This window comes from Bacillus rossius, chromosome 1 (assembly GCF_032445375.1).
Source record: "Bacillus rossius redtenbacheri isolate Brsri chromosome 1, Brsri_v3, whole genome shotgun sequence".
NCBI classification, from domain to species: Eukaryota; Metazoa; Arthropoda; class Insecta; order Phasmatodea; family Bacillidae; genus Bacillus; species Bacillus rossius.
Window position 1 is genome coordinate 366,146,351 of NC_086330.1, and position 17,766 is coordinate 366,164,116.

Consider the following 17,766-nt stretch of genomic DNA (forward strand, 5'->3'; position numbering starts at 1 on the left):
CCTAATCAAATAGGTTACATATATTTATATGACAAACTTTTAATTTAGACACCGATTATTAGTTCATTCCCATAAACTAATCCGGAAAACTATGAATCCCTTTAACAAAATCTATAAAACACTGTTGACCAACTAATCATCATTGTCGTCACATCATTTGAAAATGAATGTTTGTTTACATCATTCCACTTTTTGGCGCGATTTAAAATGCTTGTGTTGCCCCGTACGGCTGGGTGATGAAGTAAAGATAGTTCCCAAGGTCCCCTTTAAGAGTTCGCCCGATAATCTGCTTGATACTACGACGATGTCCCAACTATATGCCAGCGCCCCCGGCTGACGTGGTGTGGCCACTCACATAAGGCTGTTCCAAACAACGTTCGCCCAATCATCTGCTTGCTTTTGTATTTATCCGGTGTCACTGTTCCAAGCTGACGTCAGTGCCCCGAGCAGTGTGCGTAGGATTTAAAACTTTGCCTGTTTGGTTTGTCTTATCTATCCAAACTTTATGCCGGAAAGGAAAATAAACACAGTAGTTTTGCGTATTTTTACAGTATATTTTGGGGTTTAATATTATAACGTGAGCGTATGTAAGCTTTTGTTTGCTTTAGTGCATTTATGACTAATGTTCAGTGGCGGCCATATTGCGGTGTTTGTTTACCAGTGACGAGACAAGTCTTTTACCCAGTATTTAAGTTTTGCGCAAAAACACTGCGATTTCGCGTTATAATACTAAATTTTGTGTAAAAACGCTGTGTTATGGCAATTTTGAGTAAAAACTGTATTTTACGGTGATGTCGTGTTTATCGTCGTTTAGTCGCGATCGCGAAAAGAACAGGCCCCTACCAATGTGCCATGCCTGGCCTGCCCCCACTCCACCCCCATCCAGTGTGACTGAGCGAAGGGGCCACAAGCAGGAGGTAATTAGCACAGTACACTTTTAACATTTTCAGATGAGGATATATTTGACAAGTCAAACTCTCACATTTTACAATAGAAAAGCCAGTAACTTAATTGCAAACTGGTCCAACAAATCTCTCAAAGCTATATGTATATATATAAAAAAAAAGTACAGTGCAAGATGATATATCTTCTTTTCACATTTATAATCTGCACTTGTATGTGCTGCCTAACATTTACATCGCTGTACAGTAGAACCTTCCTATTGGATTTTTTAAGGGATGAAAAAAAACTTCTAATTCATTTACGTGCATAAATGTTACACAGTAGTATTGAGATTAAGTGATACCGCCCACTAACCAGCTATCCAGTCCCTGGAATGCAGCTGTATGTTTAGAGACAGTAGATGGCCGGTAACACGGCTATACTTTCACTTCTACACTTTTTTCGAAGGTACATTGTAATATTAGGCCCCAAAGAAATAAATATCTTTAATTTCAAGTTATACCAAACTGTAACACCAAATTAAACTTAAGTAAATTTTCTTCCTCTCTTTTTATTATTACAGTATCTACGCAAAAAGCGGAATTCTGCATTGGATAAACTACTTAACAGGTTCAACCTCATGAGAATCCTACAGCAAGCAACAAATGAAAATGTAAATTATAAATGAGTAAGTTTCAGCTATGTCTAAATCAATATCCTTTCATGATTAACATAAAATCTCCCAAGATTTGAAAGTACATTTTCATTATACTAATTTGAAGATCTAGTAAAGATACTGACTAATTATGGCATTTTTATTAATACTACTTGAAGTAAATTGTGTCACTGAGAAGATATGATTATCACAATGTTTCATATTTGGCAACAAAAACAGTGAGAATCAAATTTTATAAAAACACAAAAGAATAATACTTTTCTCCTTAACAACAATTGTTATAAATGTGACAGTGATTATTTAAACAGAAATAATAATTGATAGCTTGCAAATATTTAAAATTAATTGGCTAGATTACATCACAATCTTCACCCAAATGCTGAAAATTAAATTCTTAAGCTGTGAAACTAACAAACCCAATTATGTGCATAATTTTAGATATTAAATTTTTTTTCATAAAGTAGCTTGCTACAAAATTTAGCATATTCACATTTACAGATTTCAATCTTTTTTACATTAATTTAAGTACCTCTATCACATAATTTTATTATTGGGGAAAAAACAATTTCATGCAGATATTTTAGGCCAAATGATATAAAAGTCAACTATAACTTTGAGGTTTCAGTTTTTTACTGAATAGATGGATGTGGGAAGTAATTATCAATTTTTGGTAAATACAGTAATTTGCAGCTATATTTACACATACACAAGTCTTTGTGCTACATACTACTTAACTAGCACCCTGCATACAGACAAATATTCTATGAACCATTCTGAGTATTGACATGTGATCAGATGATCAGAGTTCACATGCAGCCAAGTATAACGAAGCAGGTTTCAGGACATGATGACATGTTCTTATGTCGACCAATAAGGATTTAGCAGTTCATTAGTAGGCAGACTAAGAGACATGCTTTGACATCCTGAAGCCACTTCTCTTCATCCTCTGCAAATGTACAAAGTCAACATACAACTACACCGGAAACACAAAAAGAACTTTAATTTATGCCTAATACATTATACAAAACTTGCTGGCTGCCCTGCAGCTATTGCATGTTATTAAAATATGAAGAGATCAACAGATAATATTTACACACGAACTTACACATCACAGACACAAACATTTCTCTCCAAGAAAATATAACTATTATACCCATGGTCTCTCCATGATTCTACAGACATCATCTTCCACATCATCTTTAGAACTAATCCTAGCCAAAACTCCTTTGTAATTACTGTTCATTACAGAGTTGCCCATGAAAAGTTGTTTTCCATGCTATGCATCAAGCAAATTCACTTTCATGGTACAAAAGCCAACTACCATGTTTTATTGCATGATCGTTGCACTATTATTTTAGGGCAACAAAATTTGGACAAAAAATTCTCGCATAAAAGTTGCATGATGCTACTAGATTCAGAGCGCTTTGTGTATGTTTCCCTGCCAAAGATCACAGTACAAATCGCCATTCAACAGCAGTCAATTTTCAAGTTGCTGTCAGACAGTGTGGTAGTTATAATGGGAAAATACAGTAAATACAATTATAGTAAAACTTGTTTAAGATACCTGCACAATACAATTTCCTATCCAATACAGTCAAATGTTTGTCCTGCCATTTTACCCATTAGATGTAATATTTTCCCATGCAAGATGTTGCCTATAAACTTATTTTACAGTATCAAACAACGTATTTTGAAGTTGTCCAATGTGTAAATTTTCTTTAAAAGACGATTTCAAACGTTATAACCTTAACCTGTTCGTCGCCACCACGTAGCCTGTGCTAGTTGGCATCATGTTTGGTTAAGTAGATGCCCGTGTAGAGTGCACATATGTAGTCAAATATCAATATCTCATCAACTGCATGCAACGTGCGCGCTCTTTTTCATGCCGAGTGAACTATATTTCATAGCCTGCACTATTTCGTTGTTAGTGTGTACTACCAAAATAGTTATGGGTACACCACAAACGTTCTGGCTCACATTTTTGATTTTATATTTTAAGTTAAACAAATTATGTTTTTGTTTCATGACTAATTAATTTAAATTGTTTGGCGTGCCTTTGTATGCTCTGCTTTTTTTTAATTCAATGGACTTTTTATGCAACATGTTTTTATGAAAAAATTAACCTTAAAAAAAAAAGAAGCAATTTTTTCCACATAAAACGCACCCCAATGTTTCAAACTAGATTTTAACATAAAATGTGCAACAATTATGCGATAAAACACGGTACTCCTTTGTTGGCTGTTAGGGCGGAATTCAGTACTATTTTATAAGGAGATGCACATCTTAAATCACACATTTGTAACAGGCTGGTTTACAAGACAAGTCTTCTACAACGCATCCATGTCACATTACAACATATCTACCCCTGTTTAAGATTTTTACAATTCAAACCTAAAATTTCACTGTTTGCTCAATAATTTTCTCAGTGGTGAATTATTTATTTACCACGGCTGAACAAATCTTCACACTTAAAAACTATGGACAGCATGTAATCTACCTAGACCTACTATTTGAAACATCAAAGTTTTAATTTCTGAGTTCAGACTAAATAGCTCAAAAAATTACATGGGCATTACGAAAAATTATCATTCTAGCAATTGAACAACTCTTATGCACAAGAAATGTTATGGTTTATAACTGAAGCAACCTTATCTCAGTGTTTTTAAAATGCACTACATTTTATACCAAGCATGGTCAGCTGACAATACACAAGAGACACATCTCACAGAGTGCTAATCAAAATACTTACTACCTACCTTCCTTTCCTAAAGAGTCAGCTAGGAAAATTTTATTGGAAATGTGCATCTCCTAACAATCACAGAGCCAAGTAAATTTTACTTCCTTGTGCTCTTCAAACTATTATGGTGCATTTTGCAAACTCAACACACCTTCACACTTACTGAATGCCTAAGAAAGGACATAGAAACATTTCTCAGTTCCAACTTTTACTAAAGATATTAAGCTAAACACAAACAATATAGAAATTTTCTTTAATAATTGCATTATACCAACTCTGGAAATGAAAGACAAAGTGCCCACACAACAAAACATAAAACTTAATTAGTTCTTTTGCTAGGATGATACCAGCAAGTACATTCACAAAATGCTGCTGTACTGGCAATTATCTATCTTTGCAGTTTTGGGAGATCTTACGATATCCCCGATTTCCGATACGAACCGAGTAAATGAACCTGAACATACAAAATACACATGGTACATTTTATTTGATAGATAACTATACCTCAGCGTGATACGTACGCGTGGCAAGTGCAAACGACGCAGAATGTTTCCTCACGAATAGAACGATAACAAAACGGCTTGATGTGTAAGTACCTAGCGAGGGTGGCGTTACTGCCACAGGTTGGTGGCGAGCGTGTGGGCGGGCGAGGGGGCAGCCCCCTGCTGGAAGGAGCTCATGACTGGTTGTGTGGGGAGGGGCACTCCCATCAAGGGAGCCGCCGCCCCCACCATGCCTTGTTGCGGCGTGGCCAGACCGAGCCGTGCAAACTGCTGTGGCAGCTGCAAGCACGACACCCGTCCTTGTACCACCTTGTACCACACCTACTTTGACAATAATAAACACAGAGAAAACAAAACTGAACTGCACATTTCTAAAAGTCATTTGCCTGAATTGCAATTCTTACTGTCAGTTTCACCATCTTCAATTCAATTTTTTTTTTCTACAATGTAAAGGTTCCATTATTAATCAGATTTTTTTGGCATGTAAAGGCACAAATATCCTCTTTCCTAGCTATTAATCCTTGGTACACTTCAATATTCACCCAAATCCACTCAACTGTAAGACATAAACTTGTAAATTTGAGTGCTGACTTTGGGAATCAAATTACAGTCAATGGCATTCTGCATTTAGAGGAAAACAAACAAGAGTACTAAATACCAATTACAGCCTTATCATGCCAAATGATTTTTTCTTCGAAACAATTAACCATGCACTCTTCCAAGTACAAATAACAACCACTTGACTTAAAAATGAAAATGCTGAGAAGGGTGACTCGACTAACCACTAGCTAATAACATGCACCCCTAGCACCACACCAAAACTAAAGCACTATGGAACTACGAGAAGGTGATACATACTTGTCCAGCTGCAGCAGAGTGAGTATTGTTTATAACAGCACCAAAGTCTAACATCAAGTCGTGATTTGGATTTTCTGGGGGACATTCCTACAAGTTAATGCAACATAAACATGAAACAGAAAAATAAAAATAAATAAAACAAAGAAATTAGACACACATATAAGACACACAATAAACACTTAAGAAAAATTAAATAAAAACAAATGTCTGATATGCACTACTAACATCACGAAAGAAACAGAAAATAAATAAAAATAAAATAGGAAACAAGAAGGCTACGTATTTTGCACACTACTGTAAGAAACACAGAAAGCTAACATATACAGTGAAATACCAGTTGTTACAACCATCTGAACATCTGAGAGGGGGGGAAGGGGTGTGGGAAACATGGACAGTGTACAACATACAAGAATTCTATCCAGAGATGACTCGTGTCCATTAAAACCCATGCACATAAGCGCCAGCAAAATAATAAGACTTTATAACCGTTGATAAAACAGTGCACAATGCTGTGCCTGCCTGGTGGTTAGTTACATCCAAAACATGGCGTGGGAAACTTGTAAAGATCTGGTAGAAAACATCTGGATATCTGGCTGTAAATGTAACAAATGACCAGGTTATCCCGTAGTGATATTACTTTTTTTTATTTTTTATAGTAGATATACATAGCAATCGTCCGTCTTGCCCCTAGCTCCGTTGCTTCTCGCTGCTGGGTGGGAGATGTTTCACAGCACAAGAAAATGGCCGTCCCTGGTACCCAAGCATGGCACACACATCTGGTGCCATCCATGCTCCCCTGCACTCCTGCACTCCCCTTCCCCACCCTCAGTATAACACAAGTCATGCCCACAGTGCTTGACCCTCTGGTGTGGTATACAGTCATGACCCACATCTAATAAATAATAAGTTTAATGAAAATTCCTTAAATCTTTCATACAAAATCAGCAATAGAATGACTTGGCGCTCATTACAAGATATAGTTGTGGTGCATTGTAGCATTTTTATGTTTTTTATGTAAAAATAACCCTATGTAGTACTTTGGGTATATTTTCCCCAGAAGACATCTACTATTAAAATAAATTTATAATCAATTTTGAAAACTTGTCAATCTTGTGTCAGAGATAACTGAACAAGGACTTCGAACAAAAAAGTCATATTTCGACGTATAGGGGTGAGGGGTGGGACAATTAACGGATATTATTTATTATGATCCCCTCTATTTAGGCTCTATTCATGGGGTGCATAATGGGTCGTAACAACCGGGTTTCACTGTAGTAGGCTGTTAACACAATTACTATTAATTTGCATTCTAGCAGAAAAAAAGCACTAAATATTTGAAGCAGTTATGTACGTAATTAGATACTAAATAATAGGCGTCTGCGAGCAGAAGATTTTCACTTCGAGTCGAGCTCGAGCGAGTTTGCTAAAATACTCGCGAGTCGAGTTAGAGTTTTTTTTTTTTTAAGTTTATTGCACATAAATTTACTGTGATGGAGTAATAAAATGTGAGAACTTTTGAGAAAAATATGGAAATAAAAAAAGAAACCATTATCATTGTTTGCCTACTAAATAGATAGACCTACATTAGAGGTCTGCGTTCCTAAGAATTTTACTTTGAGCCAAGCTCGAGCGAGCCTACTTGAAAGTTCTCGAAGCTTGAGCTTTTGTGATACAGTTACACTTTTGGGAAATTATTTTTACCTTAAACTTAGTAGGTATAATGTTTGAATAAAGTATTAAAATGAAGTGGGCTTATTAATTTTGGGTAACTATTTACAGAGTGCTTTTATAATTTGCACTGCTAGGAAAAAAAACATGTTTTCCATTGAATCTAACCTGTTTCCATTGGTTCATTAGTAACTGATATCATCCAACTAACATAACCACAGTTTACAAGTACGTATATGTTTGTGTAAATGTAACATATCTTTGGAATAATTTCATCCTTGTCAATTTTTCTGGAGTCCTTACTGAGCTTCAACTAACTGAGCACCAAAAATCATGTTGTTTGAAAAGTACATTCACATTGTTTCAACATTTCCACTTTTCGGCACAAAAATTCTGAGAGAGATTGTCATAGAGTATTAAATTCTGTTCTTCAATCTATCATGCAGAAAAATAATTTGTTCTGCACGTTCAGGAGTTATATTAGCTCTACGATTGGAGATGGTGTTTACAGCAGAAGAGAAGTGTCTCTCGCTGGCAACCTGTGTGGCTGGAATGCTTTAGTAAAATTCTTGGTAAATATGTAGAGTCGCGGTATAAGCGGAAAAAAAATGCTAAAATTCCGAAAATACTTTTATTCTATGCTCTTTCACTTCCTCTTTTCAAATCAACTGGCGGAGATAAGAAATTCCAAATACTTTAGGAATATTGAATTTTTAAATTTTCATCACAATACCTGGGTATTCATGCAGCGATCAACATTGTTTCTGGTTTACGAGTATCTATTATGTTTCTTATTGGACAATTTTGTCACGTGACAGTTCCGTGATTGGCCAGTATTCAAATGAACCAATACGTGATTATTTATTTATTTATTAATGTTCCGTCGGAGGTATCGCGACGTAGGTGAACGACTACATCATTTCCTTCTAATGGCAAAGGAAATGTACCCGCCTCCAACTTAGGTGGGTTTTTAACGTTTCTAATTTTAAAGTCTTATTTATTTGGATATTGTTGCGCAAGTAATAAGTAACAAAAATATTTTACGTGAGTTGTTAATGTTCATCATTTGTCCGGGTTTGTTAGGTCAGGTCAGTTACATTATAAATACTTTAAAACTAAAGAACCATTGAAATTAATTCACATTATTTTTTATGTCCGCTTAGTTTGAAAGTATTAATAATGTAACTGACCTGACCTAATCGACCATTTTATTTATTACACATTCACGAACACACGGCAAAATAACAAAAATGGCGTCGGTCTAATGGTTGTACAGGTGTTGTATTGCAAAATTAAAAAATTCTATAGCTCCTAAAGTATTTCGAATTTCTTATCTCCGCCGGTTTTAATGAAAAGAGGAAGTGAAAGAGCATATAATAAAAGTAATTTCGGATTTTTAGAATTTTTTTTTCGCAAATACCGCTACTCTACATGTTCAAAATTAAAAAATTGTATATCTCCTAAAGTATTTGGAATTTCTTATCTCCGCCGGTTGATTTGAAAAGAGGAAGTGAAAGAGCATAGAATAAAAGTATTTTCGGATTTTTAGCATTTTTTTCCGCATGTACCGTTACTCTACATATTTACCAAATTGTTTAACCTCAAAATTAGTGTCAAATATCTGTAACTTGTCATTAAGTTTAATCAATTTAAAGTAATAAAAATAGAAGCATTTTACTTAATTCAATTTACACATGCAAAAAAAACTTACGCACAATAAACCTACAAGGAAATTAAAGTCTTTTTCAATGTCCTGTAGTCTGAAATATGTTTACTCATGTCATCAAATGTAGAGCTGTACTGAAGAAGCCGATTTTGCCAATATTTAGTTGAATTGGCATTTCTGCCAACTTCCAATACTCTTGTTAATTTTCGGCCGATATTACTGAAAAACGAAAGAGACTGCCATAACCTAAAAATCCACGAGTACCCTTTTCACTTTTCGTAGTAGTACTGCATTCTTTCAGATCACATTATTTCTTAGCAACATGTGCCAACCGTACATATCAATATTTAACATCCTTTTTTTTTTCAATAATGTTCTTTAATTTTAATATGTCCTAAATAAATACATTACCATCACGGTAAATACACATCTCGGTTATTACGGCAACTATAGTGCAAATGTGGTAACTATCATGCTTCTGCAGTAGTTATGGTATCTACAAAGAATCTTTAGTTCTTTTTATGGTAATTATCTTAAGATAACTATTGGAATTGTACTGTAGTTATGGTACATCATCCATATTTCTTCGTAAGTTGTTGTTCATTTGTCTTTTCTTCATATTTATATTTACGTGCGCCATTACTGGCAGGAACTTTCATAAAAATTTTAAACGGGACTTTATATCACACATTTAATGGCGTAAATGATGAGACCCCGGACAATTTAAACGCTTTTTACAGTAAAATGCGGGAAATGTTTCCGCATAAAGCGGGAAATACTTCCGCATAAAGCAGTAAAGTGATACATTAATGCTATGCGGAAAATTAAAGAAGTAAAAAAAATTAATCACGGAAATTCGTAAATCCCGGGTACGTAAAAATGATGTGTTCATGTAAATGGTCGATCATGTTACATTATAAAGTAAAGGATAATAGTGTTGTAAGACTTTTATTCCGATATAATGAGAGTCTTTTTTTTTTATAGGCACAGTGCAAGAAAAGCTCGCTCGAATTTCGAGTTGTTGAAAAGCCACGAGCTCGAGTTCGAGTATTACTAAAAAACTCGACTCGAAACTCGAATTTCGAGTACTCGCAGGTGTCTACTAAATAAGTAAGGTGCTAGTTGGATTCTTTGATATCACAAAATGTCACATGTGCAATTATGAATCAGTCGTAAAAGTTAAGATTTTTTCTTCACAGTTGAACTTTTATAAAAGCTATTTAAGAAATCACAATTTCAGATTAGTTTGGGTAATTATTTTAAATTTTGTATGTGTCAAGAACAGTGCGTACTTGTTGCTTCAAACAAATTCTTTTCAGATGTGTTTGTACATTTTCCTCATGTTCATTTGTCTTTGTTTTATGACTTTCAGAGAAGGAAAGTTTATCCACTAGTGCCTCGCACATTGGAAGTGCTAACTGTATATGTGTTAATTGCTTCTAATAGTGTGATAAGGTGATAACCAAATTATTTTTCTGCTTATGTGAAAGGCAATCAGTATATTTTTGTGTTTAACCACAATTGTGCAAATTCTCTGTAATATAGATAAAATTTCTACATTCCCGCCTTTAACGTTCAAATTTGCTTTGATAACTGCCACAATTTGGAGTATCCCTTCCTTCAAAGTCATAATTTAGAGCAAAACCATAGCTAGAAAATACAGCACGCATATACAAACATCAGATGTTTACATTTGAGTAGTTCACCATAGACGTGGTACACACGCACTCCACAACTTGCACCGGATCGACTATCAATATGGCGTCCTGTTCGCACTTGTTAGCCTATGACTTGTTCCTTTATACTTATGATGCGCATTTTGTGCACTGATACATGGTCGGAAACAGTGCTACTATAGTCTATGGTGCTGGTTTTTGTTTCACCTTGAGATGGTTAACTGTTCTATGGATATATTCACGGCTTTTGTTTGTGTTTAACCTTTACCGTAATTATTATTATTTTTTACTTATTGTAGTCACGGTCGTATTTAATTAAAATACGCCGTATTGAAATTTTATTCAGGTTTTTGTACGGCTATGATGGCCGATAAATATAAGCGAAAATATATTCTGTAGCTGAAAAAATTCAGTTTATTAACCAAGTGGACAGGAACCCCAACAAAACGCGTGTTGTGATTGCAAAAGAGTTGAATATTTCTGTTTCGACTCTGAACTGTATCGTACAAAACATTTTTTTTTCTTTAGCATATCTATAAATAAAATTAACCAATTTTCCACTCTATTGCTGTACTTAGTGTAATACTCCTGTATTTTGTGTTGTTTTACCTATACTTTTTTATTTAATCAATCCACGTGTAATTTTTACAAAGTGAAGATGATTTCCTGCTTATAACATTTTCCTGCTTATAACATTTTTTTATGTTGGTCCCTTGGAGAATGTTATAACAGGGTTGTACTGTATAGGATTGTGTTCAATATTGTTTTAATGATATTTTTTCCAGACTACCTCCACCTACTACTAGGAACAAGATTATCTAGCAAATTAGGAAAAAAAACTAAAATATCACTAAAAAAAATTTTTTTAATGCACCATATAACACCGAAATGCAAGATAATATATCATATAGCACCAAAATGCATGTTATATCATGGAATTAAGTAGCATTTGACCTAAACTTGAATCATAAAAAAAGTAATTTTCTAATGTTTGAAATTCAGGGAACATCGTTATTTCCTGACAAACAATTGGACCAAAGTGCAAATGTATTGTTCATCTCTTAATGAATCATTTTTAAACTGCCAATGCTCACTTATTTACTTTTATTGTTATATTATCGTAAAAATATACCATATAACTTTTAATATTCTTTTAGTGGAGTAAGTATTATAAAATAGCTTTTATAAAAATAAAAACAATAACACTGAAATAAAGTATTTAAAAAAATTAAATTGGACTAAAAATAAAACCATAAAATCAATAAAGTTTGCATGCCTGTACATGAATTGAATCATGGAATGAAAGCGTGAAGGTGTTTAATGTTGGCGCACCTGTGCAACGGCAGGAGCCGCCATGCTGAAGAAGGGATTGGAAGCCACCGCAGCTGGCTGCTGGCCAATCAGGTTGCTGCCTCCGAACACACCGTTCTGCGCAAGCACACACCACCCTTTAGCCCTTTACAGAGCAGGTGCACTCGCATGTTACTATCCTCCATTCACAATCAACCATAGACAGCACTTGATCAAACTGTTTATACTGTCGTCTGTATCCTGTAATGTGTAAAGACACGTTAGAAAAAATAATTGTGTCTATATCATGTTTAATTGTCCTCCAACAACCACAGCTTATGTTTTATTAAGTCCAAACTGAGATCATCAATAGAGACTATATCATTATTAGGTAGAACCAAATTATAGTTTGTTTGTTGAACAGTATTGATTGTTAGTACTCTAAATGTGATTTGTATTATTCTTACAGAGAGACACGAATTTCCAGGTATCACATAAAGAAATACATAATAGCTACAATGTTATACATAAAAATATTGAAATTTGCATGTCAGTTAAGAACCTTAACACAAGTTCGATAACTAACATATATTTTAAAACATTTAAATGAAAATATAAAAATATTTTATGATTGCCTCAAAGTCACATGGCAGTGAAGGGTTCCCATAATCTTATTCTAGACAATTTTCCTGAGATTTCCCTGTCTAACCAAACATTTTCCCCCTGCTTCTAATAAATTTTGTAAGATTACTACGTATTAATATATTAGACATAAAATTTTTCTCCATACAATATACAGTATGTTATTATTTCCATCATTGCTACGCAACAAACGCTGACAATCTCTAACATAACACCACTATATTTTTCAAACTTTGAAACAATGCATTACCAGGTGAACGACTATAAATAATTGACAGTGCTTGAAATCATTAAATCAATACAAAGTTGATTCATTGGTGAATGTTCTTAATAATGAATAAATTTTTGATTAAAATGCCTCGTTTTAAGACGGTAAGAAACATACTAGTACTCAAAAATTACCATTCCATGTTGTTAATTAACATTGTGTAGAATTTCCCTGAATTTTTCAAGTTTTGAGAACACCTTTTCACTATCAGAAGTTGTCTCTGTATTTCCAAGTTTCCCTGTCTGCAGGACCTTACATTGTTTACATGTGGCATCTCAAGTTTCAAAATGCTTTTACTTGGTTCTCTACACATTCACACTTTTCACCGTTAATAAACAGGTAAGCGATTTGTTCATTTGCCATATTTGGTTATCAATTTTATCAGATCATGTCTAACTATTTAACGCAATACCTAGATAACAAGAGTTTAATTTTTCCCGCAGCAGTGATGTAAACACTACTGCAGTGCAGCCTGGTAGCTACAATAAGCAGTCTCTAATCAATTAGGCATTTAATGTTTCAAATCATTATAATCTGATCCTAAACTGACTAACCCATAGTTTTGAAATTATTTTCTTAGAAGTCAGAAACGTGACAAAACAGTCATTAGAGAGAGTATTACTTTACAAAACTGGGACTCCCACCGAGCTGGGACGTACGCCACAGTCTCCCAAACCCTCCAGGCACCGCCCTCCCACAATTCAAAGCTAGGTCCAGCCCTGCATACCAAGAAACTTTATTTTTGCGAAACCCATTCATGCTGAGTGGTGCAGTTCAAGCAATCAGTCTGCAGACTGGCTTAGCTGATCTATCTGCTCTCCTGTTCTCTGATAATCTTTCCAGGAATACCTAACTTTATTACCTCCTTCACTTATTCTGGATTTTGTTTAAGTTTATGATGCTTACTCTCGCCATTCCCTCTTTTATATATATATATACAACTCATTTAAAAATGAATGCATAAGAATAGTCTAATCGCTTATGTTCTTGAAACATTTCCCTCTCCAACAGGTTCAATAACACGGATGTCTCGAAGGGAAGAGGAGAGAGGCCGTACTTGGACTCCCGAAGGCATCGGCTGGGCCGCCATCATGCCGTTGGGAACGGGAAAGCCGATTGGCGCTTGCGCGGGCTGAGGGAACGCGCCCTTTGGTGCCGCGTACATCCCACCTGCAAGCACGTTCCACGAGCACTTAGAACCTCTGCTTCCGTCCATGTCACGACACCACTTCTGGAGAACCATTTAAAACAACTACATGTTAATGTTTCAGAAAGAGAAAAAATACCAGTAATGTACTATATTTGAAGACCTTGGGTGTAAAAAGAAAGGAATACTGATTTAGTGTTGATAATGAGATGTTCACACTATCTATGGTTTTGTTCACAAAAATACAGAGAACAGAGAGCTTCATAAAAATTTTTTTCAAACTGATCTCCTAAACATAAACATCATTGTGGCAACAATTCACAAGTGTGTTGGGTATCACTATTTATACCCTGAGGTCTTCCAATATATATATATAATAGTATACACATTAAGGACCCTGTCTGCCCAGGGACACATACAATGTGCAGAGTTTAAGATAAAATAAAACCATGCAATTTACAAACTGCTCGAGATATTCGAGTGATTCCCGTTTCAAAAAGCATTTAAGAATACAAAGAGGTTGGATGAGTAGTTTGTATTTTATTGTATTTTTATTATATTGTATTTTTAGAACAGTGAAAATGGCTAAAAAATGTGTTTTTAGCATAATCTTTAAGATTAAAACCGCCCATACAGAATTTTGAAAGCACTCAAGGACTTGCAATACATTTTTACCTCTATTTATCCGCCACATAATGTTATTGTTACTGTTCAATATCATAACTGCTATTCACGACGTAAATGGGCACCAGTTCACAGCTTTGCGCTTAGAGGAGATACCGCTCTAGAAACATCAGTGAGCATCGCACTTATCATTCTGCCTCACTAGCACACATACACCCCTGACTAGGTGAGCCCCTTAAAAAGACAACATGAAAAACACTTGATATACCACTACAAAAACTACAGTGATTATTGTTGGTTTTGTCTATTTTTACACCTTGTATTATTATCACGCATAAAATAAATATTAAAGGGTTTTCTCTAGGACCTTTTGTACAAATTTCTGTATAGGCCTGAATATTATACTTTTTGTGATGATCTCAGAAACTATTATTGGCTTGTATCTGCATCCTCAAAGAAAGAATACACATGTATATACAAGCGCCAGGTACGGCTGTTAGATATAAATATAACTTTTACAATTAGACAAAACACTGTCAATTAAATACTGTATTCGCCCAAAAATAAGTTGACCCTTAATGTAAAACAACTCAAAGTATACCAGTCAAAACAAAAATTATCAACTCACTTTTTTCTTTCCTAGCGAGAATTAAAAATGTTTAACTAATAGTTAATGTCATGACATATATAGGCATACATTTTATTTGTTTATCATATTGCTATAATATTATTAAATACATAGCTCAGTCCACTGGATTATTTTATACTAGGTAGATCGAAATCCTCTATTTTTACTTAAATTAATATTAAATTAACATTAGTTGGAAAATAGATCTACATGAATTTGCAAATGTAATAAAAGATAAAACTTTATAAAACACACAACACATTTCTCTTAAATTTTTTTACAGAAATTTTCCATCTCCACAATTACCCTTCTTATCCAGAAATAAAATTCTTTGTCAAAAATCATGCCCAAGTCTGAGTTTAGTATATTTTAAAGTTTTATTCAAACGTCTCTCATTTTCTACCCAGGGTGTCCACACAAGTCGCTAATAAAATTTCCCGATTTTGACGAGCAAAATTACAAATTTTCTTGACAAATTTCTTTTTACAAATAACTTACATTTTCTGTAATTTTCTGGAAAATAAATAAATAAAATCCAGCCTAAACCATCTCATAGCTGGCCTAGTTCAAACACAGCCTTGCAAACACCAATTTATGGCATGTATGACTGCAGTAACACCACCAGAAAAAAAAAAAATTTTCTCAGTCTGGGTGATGGCAAACTGGAGCATGACAATTTCCACTAAAATTATATCCACAGGAGGATTTTCATCACTTTACCAGGATTTCAAGTGAATTTCCAGACTTTGCCTGACTAACCCCAACTTCTTTGACATTTTTTTCTGATTTTCCCTGGCTTTCGCACCTGGTATCCCGAACACAGGTTGCGCCACGGGCGGGGCAGGGGCCAGTGAGGTCGAGTACAGCGCCAGGATGGAGTCCTTGGTGAGCTGACGCCTCTCCTGGGCGCTGGGCGCGGGCTGGTTGAAGAAGCTCTCCTCCTCAGCGGACCGGCCCTTGCCCGGCTCCTCCCCCCTCGCCGGCGAGACGGGGTCGGCGCTCGCAGGCACCGGCGGGGCGCTCAGGAACCCGCTGAAGATGTCGTCCCCGGGAGACGTCGCCGCGCCGCCCGCGGGCACGCACTCCGGGGCATCTGCGACAACCAGGGCCATCCCTACCATCCTTCGGAGAATCAGAGCACCTCAGATAACTTACATCTGGCCAACTGTACTGTGTAGTAGTAGTAGTAGTAGTAGTAGTAGTAGTAGTAGTAGTAGTAGTAGTAGTAGTAGTAGCAGCAGCAGCAGCAGAAGTAGTAGTAGTAGTAGTAGTAGTAGCAGCAGCAGCAGCAGCAGTAGTAGTAGTAGTAGTTTAGTGCGAAAGAAAACATTTAGCGACAACTACCAGGGTTCAAATTAGATGACTACACTACAGGCACCTGTGGATCTATTCTCCAACTCAAAAAATCCTATGGATAATTTTTTTGACAACTTACTCCAATTAAAAACTATCCAAATGATGGGGACAAAAGAGTGTTACAGTTAACAAAGATTGTGTTTTTTTATCTGGACTCAATGTCCCATTGACGGCGAGGCCGCGAGAGACACTTCGGGGAAACCAACTCAAAGAACGGCCGGACCGGGATGCTCACCCAGCCCCAGCAGGTCCTGGGTGGCGGACGCAGGGGCCGGGCGTGCCTCGCGCGGGGGCTTGGGGCTGCCCGTGCTCTTGGGCTTGGGCAGGAGCTGGGGCACCGTCGCCTCGGGCAGGGCCGCTGCCGCGCCGCCGCGCAGCTGCTGCTTCGCCTCCTTCTTGCGCCTGCGCTGCCTCTCCGCCTCCTCCTCCAGCTCCCTGTCCCAGTTCACCTGCACAGCGCACGCTCCCCCCGCTACAGCGCAGCTCATCCTGGGCACGTACCATCCCCTTCCATCGGCGCCGTCTTTCTTCCGTGGGCACATGAAGCTTCAAGCACAACTTTACAACAAAAATTAAAATTTTGGAAATATACGCTCTTGTATTCTATCAAGAGCATAATCAAATAATATTAAATTTTAACTTCTAATGTTCTGTTGAAGCGCCCGCCGCGCTTCTGTGACGTCATCTCCGTGCCGCAGCCTTCCTTTCCTTCTCCCCTCTTAACCCCTCTCCGCCTCAAGGTGCCAATTTCCCCTTCCCTTTCTTTCCCCCTAGCCTCTCCTCAATTGTAGCGACTGCAACGCCATCTAGCGAATAGTATAAATGAGCGCGTATAACTTTTAATTGTCTATTTCGTGGGTCTCTCTTGGTGGAAGCAGGTCGTCTCTGGCCCGGTCGAGGGGCAGCTCGTCTAGGTAAAATTCTTCAGGAGACGGAGTTAGTGTGTGCACACGATGGCCGTGCGAGTAACGTAAATATTAAATATGCTTGCCAGCCTTGATTTTCATGTAGCCATCCCTTTTGACTTTGACCTTCACTTAATTTATTTTTCTTTGTGCTGGAAGCATTTGCTTACTCCCTCCTGCATGTGGTTTTGATTTTAGTTGCTGCGCGACTTGCATTGTCGGCAGTGGACTCTTAACTTA

At 36.4% G+C, this 17,766-nt stretch overlaps 1 protein-coding gene across 3 annotated transcripts in view; it reads right to left on the reverse strand.

The window, feature by feature from the left end:
• Positions 1-935: 935 nt before the first annotated feature.
• LOC134528385 (stromal membrane-associated protein 1) overlaps positions 936-17,766 on the reverse strand; it is a 43,318-nt gene continuing 26,487 nt past the window's right edge. Inside the window, exons 4-10 of one of the 3 annotated variants that reach the window (XM_063361969.1) lie at positions 16,857-17,070; positions 16,071-16,358; positions 13,924-14,036; positions 11,999-12,094; positions 5,657-5,743; positions 4,892-5,077; positions 936-2,504 (exon numbers count right to left, since the gene is read on the reverse strand). In XM_063361969.1, the coding sequence (XP_063218039.1) occupies positions 4,907-5,077; positions 5,657-5,743; positions 11,999-12,094; positions 13,924-14,036; positions 16,071-16,358; positions 16,857-17,070 (969 nt within the window). In that variant the 3' untranslated portion in view covers positions 936-2,504; positions 4,892-4,906. Of the gene's footprint in view, positions 5,078-5,656; positions 5,744-11,998; positions 12,095-13,923; positions 14,037-16,070; positions 16,359-16,856; positions 17,071-17,766 lie in introns of all 3 variants that reach the window. The other 2 variants (XR_010074393.1, XM_063361970.1) reach the window with 2 other exon arrangements.